General features: G+C 57.1%; 1 protein-coding gene across 2 annotated transcripts in view; it reads right to left on the bottom strand.

The window, feature by feature from the left end:
* Positions 1-14,348, bottom strand: part of RNF213 (ring finger protein 213) — a 105,081-nt gene that overhangs the window by 69,801 nt on the left and 20,932 nt on the right. For both annotated transcript variants that reach the window (XM_042917029.1, XM_042917030.1), the window contains 11 exons: positions 13,760-14,266; positions 13,410-13,532; positions 12,581-12,759; positions 11,919-12,077; positions 11,382-11,584; positions 8,729-9,012; positions 7,604-7,860; positions 5,092-5,289; positions 2,758-2,980; positions 2,170-2,225; positions 1,193-1,346 (listed from right to left, as the gene is read on the bottom strand). In XM_042917029.1, coding sequence (XP_042772963.1) covers positions 1,193-1,346; positions 2,170-2,225; positions 2,758-2,980; positions 5,092-5,289; positions 7,604-7,860; positions 8,729-9,012; positions 11,382-11,584; positions 11,919-12,077; positions 12,581-12,759; positions 13,410-13,532; positions 13,760-14,266 — 2,343 coding nt within the window. The remainder of the gene's footprint in view (positions 1-1,192; positions 1,347-2,169; positions 2,226-2,757; positions 2,981-5,091; positions 5,290-7,603; positions 7,861-8,728; positions 9,013-11,381; positions 11,585-11,918; positions 12,078-12,580; positions 12,760-13,409; positions 13,533-13,759; positions 14,267-14,348) is intronic.

Below are 14,348 nucleotides of genomic sequence, written 5' to 3'. Positions count from 1 at the left end.
CGTATGTACGTATTTTCACGTACATTTATGGAAGTGGACACCTGCCCGCGATTAAAGTTTAAACAACAGCAGAATCATCTTACCAACGTTTATTTTAAAATGTGTCTCAGGGGGCGCCTGGGTGGCTCAGTCGGTTGAGCGGCCGACTTCGGCTCAGGTCACGATCTCACAGTCCGTGAGTTCGAGCCCCGCGTCGGGCTCTGTGCTGACCGCTCAGAGCCTGGAGCCTGTTTCAGATTCTGTGTCTCCCTCTCTCTCTCTGACCCTCCCCCGTTCATGCTCTGTCTCTCTCTGTCTCAAAAATAAATAAACGTTAAAAAAAAAAAATTAAAAAAAATAAAATAAAAAAAAAATAAAATGTGTCTCAGGTATTTGAAAGAAGAAAAATTAAAAGAATAAAGTCAAAACACACGCGGAATTCTTTCACGTCGCTAACGTCCCAGCTCTGGCTCCTACTCCGGTTAGCAAGCAAACGGTCAGTCTAAACATGAAGTCTCATATCACCTGCAGGGTGATGCCCAGGATCTCAAGTGTACTAAGAGTACAACGCGGAGAAAGGAAGAAAGGTCTGCCACGAGCAAGGAGGGGTGTGAGTCCCAGACATGCAGGGGTGAGTGAAGCAAGCAGGCACATGAAGCAGAGTGTGCGAAGATGGGCAAAGCTCATCTTGGGCGGCAGGAAACAGAAGAGGGTTCCCTTTGGGAGGCGTGCAGCGGGAGAGGGGACAGGGCGCCGGGGTCTCCCTACAGCTCGATCCTGGAGGGGGCGCAAGGGCGCGCACCTGTGTGCAGAGGCGTGGAGGTGTGCATGTTGGGTGCGTGCACTTGGCCGCTGTAGTTAGGTACTAGTGTGCAGGAAACGAGGTCAAGTGGGAAAGACCACGCCCGGACGTGCGTTCTGGGCACACATCCGCACCGCTCTGGAGTTAACCCCTGCACTGCCTGCCTCCTTCCCTCCCTCCAGTGGAAGCCCGCGGAGGGTAAGGGTGCAGACGCCGGCTCACCAAAACATCCTCAGTGCACAGAACAGAACCCGGCACAGGGCAGGTGCCCAACATACATTCTGAGGACGCTGTCACCCATTCTGTGGCCCTCTAGCAATCCTAGAGCCAGCCGATCTCCCTCCTGGAATTGAGGCCGCTCGAAATTCCAGTTATCGTGGGTGCGACACTGTGTGTGTGGGGTCCACTTACCACTAGAGATTTAAGTACAATAATTCTGCGAACAATCTCGGCAGATAAGGCAGGCAGCTCATAAAACTTTGGGTCTTTTGTGATTCTGCAGATAGTTTCGTGAAGTTTCAGGCACACAGTCAAGTAGGACTGTACCAAGGGCTCCTCAAGAATCCTACCCCGCAAAGAGTTAAGAGAAATCATTGAAGTAATTTAGGAGAAATGAGACAACAGTACCCGTTAACCATGATGCGTTCCTTCCCTTCCAAATCCCTACGAGTAAGGCAAAAAAAAAGCTAGGGACGTGTGTCACCGCAGATTAAGGTACTACGTAAATTTGAAACAAAAATCAGAAAGGTACAGGGAGAGAGGGAGTGAAGACAGTGGAAAAACAGGTGCGGTGCATGGGGTCTCTTCCAGCTCTGTGGGGACCGGGCCCCGTCGTCCCTGGCTGGCACATGGCCAGAGCCAACGGGGGCGAGGCGCAGCAGGGGGCATGAGAGAGGCACCGTGAGGGTGCTTCTGTGGCTGGCTCGGGGGCGGTCCTGGGGCCACTGGGGCTTGACATTAATGGCGATCCGACGCCCCCACCCTGAACACCCTAAGAATCCAGGGGAGGCGGTAGCGCAAGTGTCCCGAGAATTCAGGAAACACCTGACCCCCCACCGTGTGTGTTTCCGTGTGGCGCCCCCTCGCGGTGTCAGAGGTCGTACACATTTGTAGGAGCACGTGGTCACTATGCGAGGCCGTCCTCGATTTTTGTTTTCAGCTGGCCTGACTTGCAAGAAACGATGCAGAGACCAGACGTCAAAGGAATGCGGAACACGAGCATGGATATGCAATGCGGTGATCGTTTGGATACGGATGGAAGACAATGTGTGGGAGAAAAGAGCACCGACAGCTCAAAAAGGCGGTGGGTGAGGACCTTCTGATCCCGCGGTCAGTGGGGGGGGTGACGTCGTGCAGGAGAAAGTCCGCATTTCGCTTTTTTTACTTACCTGTCCTGATAAATGTCCAGGAGGTGAAGCAACATTTGAAACGTATTCTCGGTGTTCTGGGGTGGCCAAGAAAAAGAAAAAAAAAACAAAACAAAACAGGAGAGTCAAAGTGACGCCGCCACGTTCGCGAAAACAGAACCCAGAAAACCCGCCGTGAACAGAGCAGAACGATGGATTCCTTTCTTTCTTTCTACCAACGAGTTTTAAGGTACTCGAGAACCAATTTTCCATCGTCTCACGAGGGAAATTCGGGATTTAAAATTGGACCATTTCCCGCGCCCCCCAAAACGGGACAGGAGGGAGCAGCCGTGACGGAGCGGCACGCGGGGGAGCCCCGACCCCGTCCGCCCGCCCATACCGCACAGCCTGAACGCCTCCCGGCCGTGGCCTTCGGGAACTCTCCGGAAGCAGAGGAACTGCCATCAGAGCGGCCCCATAGCCCTGGCAAAGAGCCACCCCACCCAGGCCTCTGGCTTCTAAGTGTTTCGTCCTGCCAGGACCGCAGAAAAGAAGGATCCCAGGCTCTGAACGTCTCGCTTCTGATCTGCCTTTGCTAAGCGTCTCAAGAGCCTGCTCTGGACAACAGACCTCGAAGTCGCTGAAGGAGACTTTTGTAAGCCTTTGAAGCCGGTACCACGTCCCCAGGAGGCAGTCCAGGACGCAAGTGGGGAAGACGCTCAGATGGTCCATGAAGTTCTCCATATAGTGAACCAGGTTGCGCAGGGGCAGCAGACTGAACCAGGACCGGAAGAGATACTCATCTACGTTCAGCAAATGCCTTTCCTCTCCCATGAGCTGAACTAAGTGACTCCTGTAGGGACAGAGAAGGAGCAGCAGTGAGATCAGCAAACACAGACGGAGTTAAGTAATGTCAGAAGAGACTTATAAAGTCCAAACTTCAAAAATAATTTAAACGTCGGGGCGCCTGGGTGGCTCAGTCAGTGAAGCGTCCGACTTTGGCTCAGGTCATGATCACGCGGTTCGCGAGTTGGAGCCCCGCGTCGGGCTCTGTGCTGACAGCTCAGAGCCTGGAGCCTGCTTCGGATTGTGTGTCTCCTTCTCTCTCTGCCCCTCCCTCGCTCAAGCTCGCTCTCTCTCTCTCTCAAAAATAAACACTAAAAAAAAGAAAAGAATTCACCAAAGCGGATGAAAGTTGAAGATACGACGCTGAGTGAAACCAGCCCGTCTCCAAAGGACAAACATGCTGATTCCACTGACGAGAGGTCCCTGGCGTGTGCAAATGGCACGGAGACAGACAGCACGACGGGCCTTACCAGGTGCGGGCAGGGGAAACAGAGTCGTTGCCTAACAGGGACAGAGTTTCAACGTGGGAACAAGGAGAAAGCTCTGGCCGGGGCGGCACACCCGTGTGAGTTTGGGGGATGCCGCTGACCTACGCTGAAAATGATTAAAAAGCCAAATTATAGGACGTGTCTCTTCTTACCACGGCAAGAAACTGCACTAAGAATTAAGCACTGTTTCCAGCTTTATGGAGCTGTAAGTGGCTTAGAGCCCTTGCGTGCCAGGTGTGTTGATTTGACACGTTTATACACTGACCGCCTTCGCTCTACCCAGCACCTGCATCAAGTCCCATAGTTACGATTTCTTTGTTGTGCTGAGAACAGTGAAGATCTACTCTCTTAGCGACACGGAAGCCTGTCTAATATACCCCTCCCAACTACACTCACCAGGCCGTAGAGCGGGCTCCCAAAACTTCTTCATCTTCTACCCGGAAATTTGTGTGTGTGTGTGTGTGACTGGGCATATCTCCCAACTTTTTTATCCGCTCATCGGTGGGCACTAGGCTGTCCCCACGCCGTGGCTATTGTGAATATTGCTGGAGTGGTCATGGGGGCACACGTGCGTCTCTGAGATCCTGATGTCGTCTCCGTGGGGCAGACGCCCACAAGTGAGACTGTGGGATCATATCGTGGTTCCACTGTCAACTTTTTTTTTTTTAATTTCTTTTTTTAATGTTTATTTTTGAGAGACAGAGAGAGAGACAGAGCATGAGTGGGGGAGGGCCAAGGGAGAGGGAGACACAGAATCCGAAGCAGGCTCCAGGCTCTGAGCCGTCAGCACAGAGCCCGACGCGGGGCTCGAACTCACAAACCGCGACATCGTGACCTGAGCCGAAGTCGGACGCCCAGCCGACTACTGAGCCCCCCAGGCGCCCCCTCCACCGTCAACTTTTTAAGGAACCTCCATACTGTCTTCTACAGGGGCTGCAGCGACTTACGGATGAAGCATCTTGATGAGCGAGTAAGTAAACGCTCCACATCAAACAGTCCAAGTGGACCCAGTGAAGGTCCTTAAATCATGACATTATACGGTGACACTGTACTGGAGACACCCCAGAAGGGGACAGCTGGAAGGCACATAAAGCCAGGTGCCACAGAAGTCACAGAAGGGTTACAAAGAACATCTGATAAAGGTTCGTGACCCACTAAAGGCCGTGTCTGCCTGAAAGACAAGATCTTTAAGACCAAGGCTGGTGTTTGTCATTTTCCATTGTTAACAACTGAATTTCTTCTAGACAGTTTATATACCACTGAAGGGTGTTTAAAATACATACAATTAATCTTTTTTTTAAAAGCTTTTTCATGTTTATTTTAAGAGAGCACACCAGCAAGCATGCTCCAGGGGGAGAGAGACAGAGAGAGAGAATCCTAAGCAGGCTCTGAGCTGTCAGCAGGGAGCCCGACGTGGGTCTCGATCCCATGCACCATGAGGTCACGACCTAAGCAGGAGCCAAGAGTTGGACGCTTACCCGACTGAACCACGCAGGCGCCCCCGAAGAAGTCATTTTAAAAGAAGTGTTGCCCGAAGCAGGAATGTGTGCACGGGGGAGCCTATCGAAGGTTCTAGAAGCACAGCTGTCATCCCAAGACTTACAGACACAAGTGGGGCTCTCCAACTTACCGATCTGCCTTTTTTTCCCGGAACTCTGAGAAGGGGATTCCTTCCAGGGCCGCCCAGGTGTCTTCAGGCTGTATCCTGGAGTCCTTTCCTTGAGGGGTTGGTGCCACGCAGTGGTGCAGGACAGGCAGGGTGAGCACCCAGAGGTCGACCGTCTTCTCTATGCACTGTCGGCAAAGGTTGACCAGGAATACCCGCCACCTGGGAAGGGAACAGAGAGCCCACAGCGAGCTGAGGATGGCCAGTGGCTTGCCCTGGGGGGGTCTGATGACCCCTCGCACGAGAAGCAGGAGAACACAGGGGTGGCCGAGAAGAGCGACCAGCCCCGGGAGAAATATGGTTGCCAGGGACGTAGGGGCTCACCCTTGGCACCCACCCATCCCGGCATCAGGCTCTCACTGAAGCCCCGTAGCGACCGACCATCCTCCCTGACAGTGGAGGGAACAGAGGTTTGGGAAAGCTGTGTGATCTGTGAGCCCAGACCCTCCGGCTACAATAAATCCAGATACAAAGCCATATAAAGCCGCTCTGTAAGCGCAAGGAGAAACGTGCAAACGATACAGGGCACACTCCCTACGGTCGCAAGATACTGATGCTGGCCGGCTCTTTGAGCTTTGCCCTTGCACAAACTTTGTACGTGTGTCACCAACGCCCGGCTCTTAAAACACGCAGAGCTGCGCTGGGCAGCTCAAGTTTGTAAAACCGAGAAGCAGATGTCCTGATAAGACGCATCGTTCAAGGAAGCCCACCTTCCGTTCCCCGCAAGCTCCGTGCGCAGAGCCGCGGAGAAGACCTTGCAGGAGCGCTCTGTAATCGAGGGCACCGAGGTGGCCCCCGCCACCCAGGGAGAAGCAAGCTCCTTCGGGCCAGGCCGGAGCCTCCACACCGAGAGCACCCTTGGCCCAGCACAGCGGACCCTTGTGTGTCTGAAACTGAACATGTGGCCACAGAGGCTGCAGGGGGAACACCCCGTCGCTTCCGCAGACGCCCTTGAGGCGAGCCCTGCAGTCAGTCTTCGAACCCCAACCTCTCAAACACATGCCTGCAGGGCTGATAAAGGAAATTCTCAAGTTTCCGTGCTCGTGGACACAGCTCCTGGGCTCCCTGGGAAGCTACACGGTGGCATTTACCACGTTCAACATGACTCGGCAAAACACAAAGGCTGGCCCTGTTTCTGCCCCCAGCACACAATGTTCGTTGGCTTTTAAAGTAAGTAAATAAATAACCAGGGGCGCCTGGAAGGCTCAGTCAGTTAGGCGTCCGACTTCGGTTCAGGTCATGATCTCACAGTTTGTGGGTTCGAGCCCCGCCTCGGGCTCAGTGCTGACAGCTCGGAGCCTGGAGCCTGCTTCGGGTTCTGTGTCTCCCTCTCTCTCTGCCCCTCCCCCGCTAGCACTCTGTCTCTCAAAAATAAACATTAAAAAAAATTTTGCTTTTAAGTAACCAGAAAAGAGCATTCCGAACATAAAAATAAGAAAAAAGAGGGGCGCCTGGGTGGCTCAGTCGGTTAAGCGGCCGACTTCGGCTCAGGTCATGATCTCGCGGTCCGGGAGTTCGAGCCCCGTGTCGGGCTCTGTGCTGACAGCTCAGAGCCTGGAGCCTGTGTCAGATTCTGTGTCTCCCTCTCTCTGACCCTCCCCCGTTCATGCTTTGTCTCTCTCTTTCTCAAAAATAAATAAACGTTAAAAAAAAAAAAAAAAAAAAAAAAAAAAAAAGAAAAAAGAAAAAAGAACACCTCCCGGTTCCCATAAGTCTTGCACATACTAAACACATAAAGTCCGTAACTTTCTGGACTGTCTTGATGATCTGTAACTCTTCATGTAAAAAAACACACATACCCCTATACCACATTCCTTCCTGGGGGCACACGTGCTCTCGTGGCGGAATGTGGGCTCGAATAAAATGCTTTCCCTCTTTTGTTTTTTTAAGATTTTATTTTTAAGGAAACCCTGCACCCAACGTGGGGCTCGAACTCACAAACCCGAGATCAAAGCTCCACAGACTGAACCAGGCAGGCGCCCCGTTTCCTTTTAATTTGAAAAAAAGTCTCATTTGGGTCGACAGTAAGGTGTGATACACCAGAAAGCTTGTCAAAAGCAAGATATTCCAGGGGCGCCTGGGTGGCTCGGTCGGTTGAGCGTCCGACTTCGGCTCAGGTCGTGATCTTGCCACTTGTGAGTTCGAGCCCCGCGCCGGGCTCTGTGCTGACGGCTCAGGGCCTGGAGCCTCTTCAGGTTCTCTGTCTTTCTCTCTCTCTGCCCCTCCCTCGCTCACACTCTGTCTCTCTCTGTCTCTCAAAAATAAACAAACATTAAAAAAAAAAAATAAAAAAAAAAAAAAAGCAAGATATTCCAGTAGAAAAGTAATAAAAGTGAAGACAATACATAGGAGGAAAAAGTCTAGACAAATAAACACTGAAGTGACGGATGTGTAAAATCACGGGCAGTCTTTCTTTCCTGGACACACACCTACACACCCACGCACACCCACACACCCGCACGCACACACACAATACCTCAGACGTGTTTCAAAAATGTGGCTGAGGTCACGGTGAAGGTCGCCAGGCGAACAGGCGGGCAAAGAAAGGAGGTTACATAGCCAGGCCAGGTCACCCTCCAGCATGGGTAAGTCAAATGTTTCCACCGAAAACAGGAGGATCAGTCCCATTCTCAGTCTGCTTCTCACTGGGTGGTCTTCAGGCCGAAGGTCCCCGCTTCTTTCCAGAAATGGCTCGGACCGCTTTTTCAAATACCACCACAGGTTTTTCTTCACCTGACCCCAGGAGGGAAGGAAGACATAACTGTGGGGCTGTGGGTGTCAGGGGTGTGAAAGCCGCCCCATCATCGCCCTCTGTTCCATGCCACCTGGGCGGGGGGCCAAGGCCTGTGAAGGGCGTACACAGCCCCATGGAGGGGTGACCCCACTGCCCTGCCTCCTCACCAGACCCTGGGCACCCCCACTTCCCCGGGCCTTTGATGGGAGCCACCACCAAGGGTGCAGTCCCGAACCCTGCATGGGGGAGGGGCCCCCCACGCTTACAAGGTCCCAACTGTCATCTCAGGCATGGCCGCAGGTCTGTCTCAAAACTGCCAGGGCCCTCCCACAACGCGGGGGGTGGGGGGACGGGTGATGGAGAAGGGTTCCCACTCCTTCTTTCCACTCTGCCAGAGGCCAGGTGAGGAGGGGGTGCTAGGCCTGGAGGAGGGGTGGGGCCAGAGGCGGGGGAGGGGTAGGGCCAGCACAGGAGGTGGGGCCGGGTGTGGTGAAGGGGTGGGGCCAGGTGAGGAGGAGGGGTGGGGCCAGAGGGGGAGGAGGGGTGGGGCCAGGTGAGGAGGGGCGGGGCCAGTGCAGGAGGTGGGGCCAGGTGGGGAGGAGGGGTGGGGCCAGGAGGGACAGAGCCAGGTGTGGAGGAAGGGTGGGGCCAGGCGTGGAGTAGGGGTGGGGCCAGGCCGGGAAGTGGAGGGGGTGAAGGAGGAAGAAAATCCCCAGGCAGGGGTGCTTGGAGAGTAGGGAAGTTGAGGTCCTTCTGCCTGCACCTGCTCCTCAGGGCAGCTCGTGGCCAGTAAGAAGTGGGGGAGGGGGAGAGCTGACCGCCCAGAAGGGGAAGACAGCCACTGGGGACACCCCGGACACCTGGTACCTCGTTCTCGTCGTACTGCAGAGCGCTCCAGGGCTGCTCACGGCCTTCGTAGATCATGGGCACTCTCACGACAGAATAAAACTGCTGGAACTGGATAAAAAAGCTGTTTATGTTGATGGCGTCCCAGATCTGCAGGATGCTGAAAATGGTGTCCAGCATGATGGTGGCGGCGATCTGCTTCCCCCTCACCAGCTCCCTCCTTGTGCCGTCTGTCAAATGGTCCATCACCCTCTGAATCAGCCCCGGGGGCTTCATGCAAACTATATCGTCGTACTGGTGCCATTCTAAGAGCAAAAGAAGGAAGACGCTGTAGTGCAGACCGTCCGAACACGCTGACCTAGACGCCCCTCCCTGGGAGGCTGGCGCCCGACGGACGAGGCAAAGGAAGGGAAGGCAGCCGGGTCGCGCACGGGTGCACCTGCCCGTGGATACCCAGCAGAGAGCTGGGCCCAGGTGGGGGACAGCTGTGTTTAGGACGGACACCCTAGTTGCCCCAAGGTGATCGGAGGGGGGCCCAAGGGCACACGATGCAGCCGTTCGGAATCTATCTGAAACACCTTTTATTGAACCAGCTGGCTCAGCACGCTTCGTACATGAGCTCCTTAGAAAACGATCACACAGCGGTTGAGAACTTGATCCCGAAACCACAGTCACCGGCCCTTGAGCACTATCTGGCTAAGTCACTCCAGGCAAGCGCTGTTTCTTCTGTACTGGGAACCACGATGCCCGCCCCGTGAAGGACAGTGCGGGCCCCACGACAGACTAGACGGCGCCCTGGACGCAGGGCCCGACGCAGGGCAAGGGCCGAGTGCATGGCTGCTCCTCGTGTGACCAGATGCAGAATGTAGAAGTCTCTGGAAAAGCAGGTCCTCTGTGCCTCTCGCGGTCTGCATGGAGGTCCCCGCTCACCCCGCCCCCACTCCATCCCAGCCTGGCGAGGACTTGAAATTATTGCCTGGAATAATTGGTTTTCTTGCTCTCTGCGTCCCACCAGCCAGAGGCCCACGTGGGCCCATGCTGGGGACACGGTGGGTCCCTCAGTTGTTCAAGAACGCCCCAGACAGAAGGTGAGGGGAGAGCTGCAGGCCTGGTCAGGCCCGCATCGTGGAGAGCAAGGGGCACCCTGGACCCTGGGACGGTGGGGCAGGGAGGGACATCAGTGGTCTCCGTCTCTCAGAATCTACCAGAAGAAATGTTTAAGTTCCAACCCGCTAGAGAAAAGAGAAAGAAAACACAAAAGTCAGAAAAAATACAGAACAAAACCGACACGGAAACAAGGTGAACAGAAAAGATGGGAGAAGGTGGCAGAAGTCAGCCTTCCCGCGGCAGTGGTGACTGATGTTGGAGGGCTCACGGAACCACTGTGGTCACTCACGGACGGAATGAAAAACCGCGAAATAAAACCCAGCAATGAAAGCCCAGCAGACACGTGAGCCGGCAGGACAGAAGGGGCCACATCAGGGGACAGCACACCAGGTCCCCATGCCAGGCCACCGGCCCGCGCTCCCGCCGCCTGGGTCTCTCGGGGCGCGGCCTGCAGCCGGGAACCTCCTCCCTGGCGGCCTGGCCGCTGTGGTTCACGCTCTGCGGGGACGCTTGCAGGGGGAAAGGGGGGAAGCCACCTGTCCCCCCTCTCTGGGGAATCAGGAAACCCGCCTTTGCTCAAATTAATGCAGATAAGCTATGACCCCACTGCATGGAGCAGAGCACAGACCCTCAGTCACCGTGTTCCCAGCATCTTCCAGACACCCTTCCCAAATCACCCGTGATGCCGTCGGCCGCGGGGGGCCCTGCACCTGGGCTCCAGCCATGACCTCCTGACTCTCGGAAAGCCAGCGAAGGCCTTCCCGTGGGTCCTTCTATCGGTCACCGGCACTCAGCTCTGTCCCCGTCCCACGTACCCGGCTTGGGCGCCCGTGTTCCCCTTAAGTGCTGACGGTGAGCCGGCCACCGCCCTGACGGTCGAGCTGCAAGGGGAGCCTCTCAGACACAGACCGAGGCCTCTCGGGAGCGGACACGCCAACCTTGCTAAAAAGGACTACGCTATGAAATCGGCTTTCTCTAACATGCGCACAAACACCCCCGCACACCGTGTGCTCTCGGCACGCGCGCACACACCTGTGAGACCAGGCACCAGGCCGCAGAGAAGGTACAGGCCACCGAGATCATCCACAGAACACACACACACACACACACACACACACACACACACACACCACATCACACCCTGTCCGCACACGCCACACGCTGCATGCAATGAGCGGAAAACAGAAAAGGGGAAGAAAAGATACGGAAACAAGGAGACACAAAGAAGAGAAAGGAGGAGAGACGGGAGGGCGGCCAGGATGCCAAGCAGCAGGGGCGCCGTGGGCGGAGGTCTGACTCTCAGTCTCCGGGCCTGGGGGTCCTCCCGCCCTGCACCTGCTCACCGGCCCCCTGCGGCCCCTCACCCCCAGCGGCTTCACCTTCCTCCCTTGCCCTTTTGTAGAAATCCCCTTCTACTACCATCGGAAGTGAGCGTTCCATCACGCTGATCAAACCCGTGCTTCCCAACTCGGGTTTCTTGGATGTGGAGCAGGGGCATGTGACGAGGACCCACACGGGCCCCCTCTGCAGAGGAACGGCCGCACCCCTGCGCCCGGCCAGGACTCACCTCCCGAGCCCAGGAGTTCAGACCTCACGTGCAGACAGCGGTTGACGAACTCGCCCTCCTTCTGCTGACGTTTGTAGATGAACTCGTACTCCACCTGGCCCTTGCCTCGCATGATGACGTACTTGTAAGGAATGGGCTTATCCAGGTGCTGTTTGGAAAGGGTGGCGCTGCCTTCCACGAGGGACCCGTTCTCACGCAGGTCTCTGAAGAAACAGGACACCGGCCCGTTACCCGGAAAAGAATCCCGTTTTGAAAACGTTCGCTCTCCTCTAACGCAGCACGGAGTGCAGACCCAAAGCTATAGCTCGATCCTGCCCAAGAGGAGGCTTCTAGAAGGAGACACGGTTTCCGGACAGAACCCACGTTCCGTGGGGCCGGAGTGACACGTGACGAAGGAGTACATGGCAGGGGGTATGTGTTTGCAAAAAGTCAGTTTCCAAAAGCGTAAACGGGTGATCGCCTTGAAAAACGGGATCAGAGACTGCGCGCCCCGTGCGCGTCCCCGAGGGGCTCCCCGCGAGCGCTGGCCGTACTCACTTGGTGTGGTGCATCTCACAGACGTTCCGAGTCCACTTGGGCTTCCCGAACTCTTCTCCACCCCTGATGAACACTTTGTGGAGGTCGGGGTCGAACCCGAAATGCTTCGAGACGATCGCGTGGAAGTAGAGCGTGACCCCTTCCTGCAGGCTCGACGGGCTGCAGCGAAGCCGGGAAAGGAAACGCCCACCGGATCTAGACGTGCCTGCGCGCGTGCGCGCACGCCCTGCTTCTCGACGGTGCGCGAACACCCACCCCAGCAAAGCGCGAGCGTCCACACTGCGGGCAGACCACACGCCGTGCGGGCCCCTCTCCGGAGGTGGGCACGGGTGGGGGGCTATCTCTGCCCAGCCGTGACGGGCTGGGGGCAGTGGCGGGAGGGGGCTGCTGAGCATCCCGGGTGGTGCCAGTCTCTGCCCCGGAGTCGGCCCACGTGGCCTCCGGGTCCCCAGGGGGCCGTGGGAGAGAGCACATAAGCAAGCGAGGAACCGGGGAGTGTGACCCTGCCCCCCCCCCCCCCGCCTGCCTCTCCCAGAAGAGTCCCCGAGAAGGACACCTGGGACCCTCCGGCCCTGCACCAGTGTGGGGGTGGCGGGAGGCTGCACTGGTGCCCCCGGGGCAGGCTGTGACCTTGCTCCCGAGCGCCAGGGCTCACACCCTACCTCTGCTTCACTTCACACACTGCCGCTTTGGGGTGGTTCTTCTGCTCTTTGCCAGTTTTCACAGCAGCCGCGTAACTGCTGTTACTCCCTTCGGGCTTCTTCGGATCCTCTGGCTTGGCCTTCTCATTTCTACCTGTCTTCTCTCCAGTAGCGGCCGTCTTGTCCTTGCTTTCAGCTTCCTGGAACAAGTTACCAAGCCCCAGTCTTTAGCATCAGCTGCCACATTTGCCTCCTCCCGGTGACGGCTTCTCACAACAGCCAGGCTGCTCACGTCCCTTCCCTGTTCAGAACCTTCCAACGCCCTCGGGCCCACCCGCCACAGCCTCCAGGAATCCTCCAATCCTGTCAGGCCCCTCTTGCCCTCACTCGATCCTGGGGGCACCGGCTTCCTTACTCTTCCCTAAACAGCCCCTCCCCCCCCCCCACTCTGCCACAGGGCCTTTGCACCTGCCATTTTGGCCTCGGATATGTCCCCAGAGAGCCACATGGCTTGCCCCTCACTCTTTCAGATCTCCGCTCCACCTGCACCCCCTTGGAGAGGCCTCGCCCGGCCATGCTCTCTCAGCACGCACCCCCGGCCCTCTCTCCCCTCACCCTGCTCTCCTCTTTGCCACTCCCCATGCCTGACTGTGCTTTCCACCTTTCCCCACGGAGAATGTGAGCCGTGAAGGCAGGAGCCACGTGTCCTTCACGGCTGTATCCCTAGCACCCAAAAGAGTGTCACTGAACGACTGAAGGAAGGATGAGCTTTGGAAGGAATGGGGCCGGAAGCGGCAGACAGTGGGACAGACAGCAGGACGGGGAGGCTTCCAAGGACGAGGTGCTCTACCTGGCGGGATTCTGAGGCAGCAGGGGTGCTTGCTGGCGGCTGTTTCGTTTTCTGAGTCTTGGCTTTACCTTCCTTCCTGGCCCCTTCCACGGGCTCAGCGGGCCGGGTTACAGCAGCATCTTCCTGGAGGAGACAAAGGCCCCAGACGTCAGGGCGCGGGTGCCGCGATGGCGTGAGGGCCAGCACTGGCCGCCACCAGCCCAGCAGAGGGGCCGGCAGCTCCGGGAGGGGCACCGTCCCCAGGGACGAGTCCCCAGTGCCCCTCCTGGGCAGGGAGGCGACGTGGGACTGCTTGGGAGAGCAAACGGTCAGGGCAGGTAGGCTCGCTCCTGGATCCCCCAACGACTCACCCGGGGGGCCCGGGCCCCGGCCTGCTGCCCGGCGCTCTGCGGTTCTTTCTGGGGCTCCGAGCCCGGCTCCGGGTCAGGCATCGGGCGCTCCCAAGCAGCACCGTCCTTCCCGGGATGGTCTTTACTGGCAGAGGCGGTCGGGCCAGCCCCCTCCTGGGGGAGGCCGCTGGCCTTGGAAGGCTTGGGGGTGTCGTGCTCCTTCCCGTTCGGGACGGCCCCTCCCGGAGTCTGGTCGTGCAGAGGGCTGCCGCCAGCCTCGGCGTGCCCCACGGGCGCTTGGTGGCCACCGCCCTCCAGGGGGGTCGGGTCGGCGCCCGGGGGCTGGCGAGGCTGGCTGGTCGCCCCACCTTGCAGATCTCGGCTTTGGGGTGGGGCTGTGTCCTGGAACCCGGGGTTCGCCAGCGAGCTGACACTACAAGGGCACGAGGAGTCCTCCACCAAGGAGTCCAGCTCCATGGGAGCGGAACCGTTCTGTTTCTTTCTCTTACTCCTTTTCTTCCTTTTTCTCTAAACAGAAAAAGACGCTGATTTTAGTTCCTGGGGTCACTAAGCTCTCCCAACGTTTTCCTCCCATTTTCTCTCAATGTCT

The sequence above is a fragment of the Panthera leo genome, chromosome E1 (genome assembly GCF_018350215.1).
Source record: "Panthera leo isolate Ple1 chromosome E1, P.leo_Ple1_pat1.1, whole genome shotgun sequence".
Classification (NCBI taxonomy): domain Eukaryota; kingdom Metazoa; phylum Chordata; class Mammalia; order Carnivora; family Felidae; genus Panthera; species Panthera leo.
This window is presented reverse-complemented; position numbering and strand designations above follow the sequence as displayed.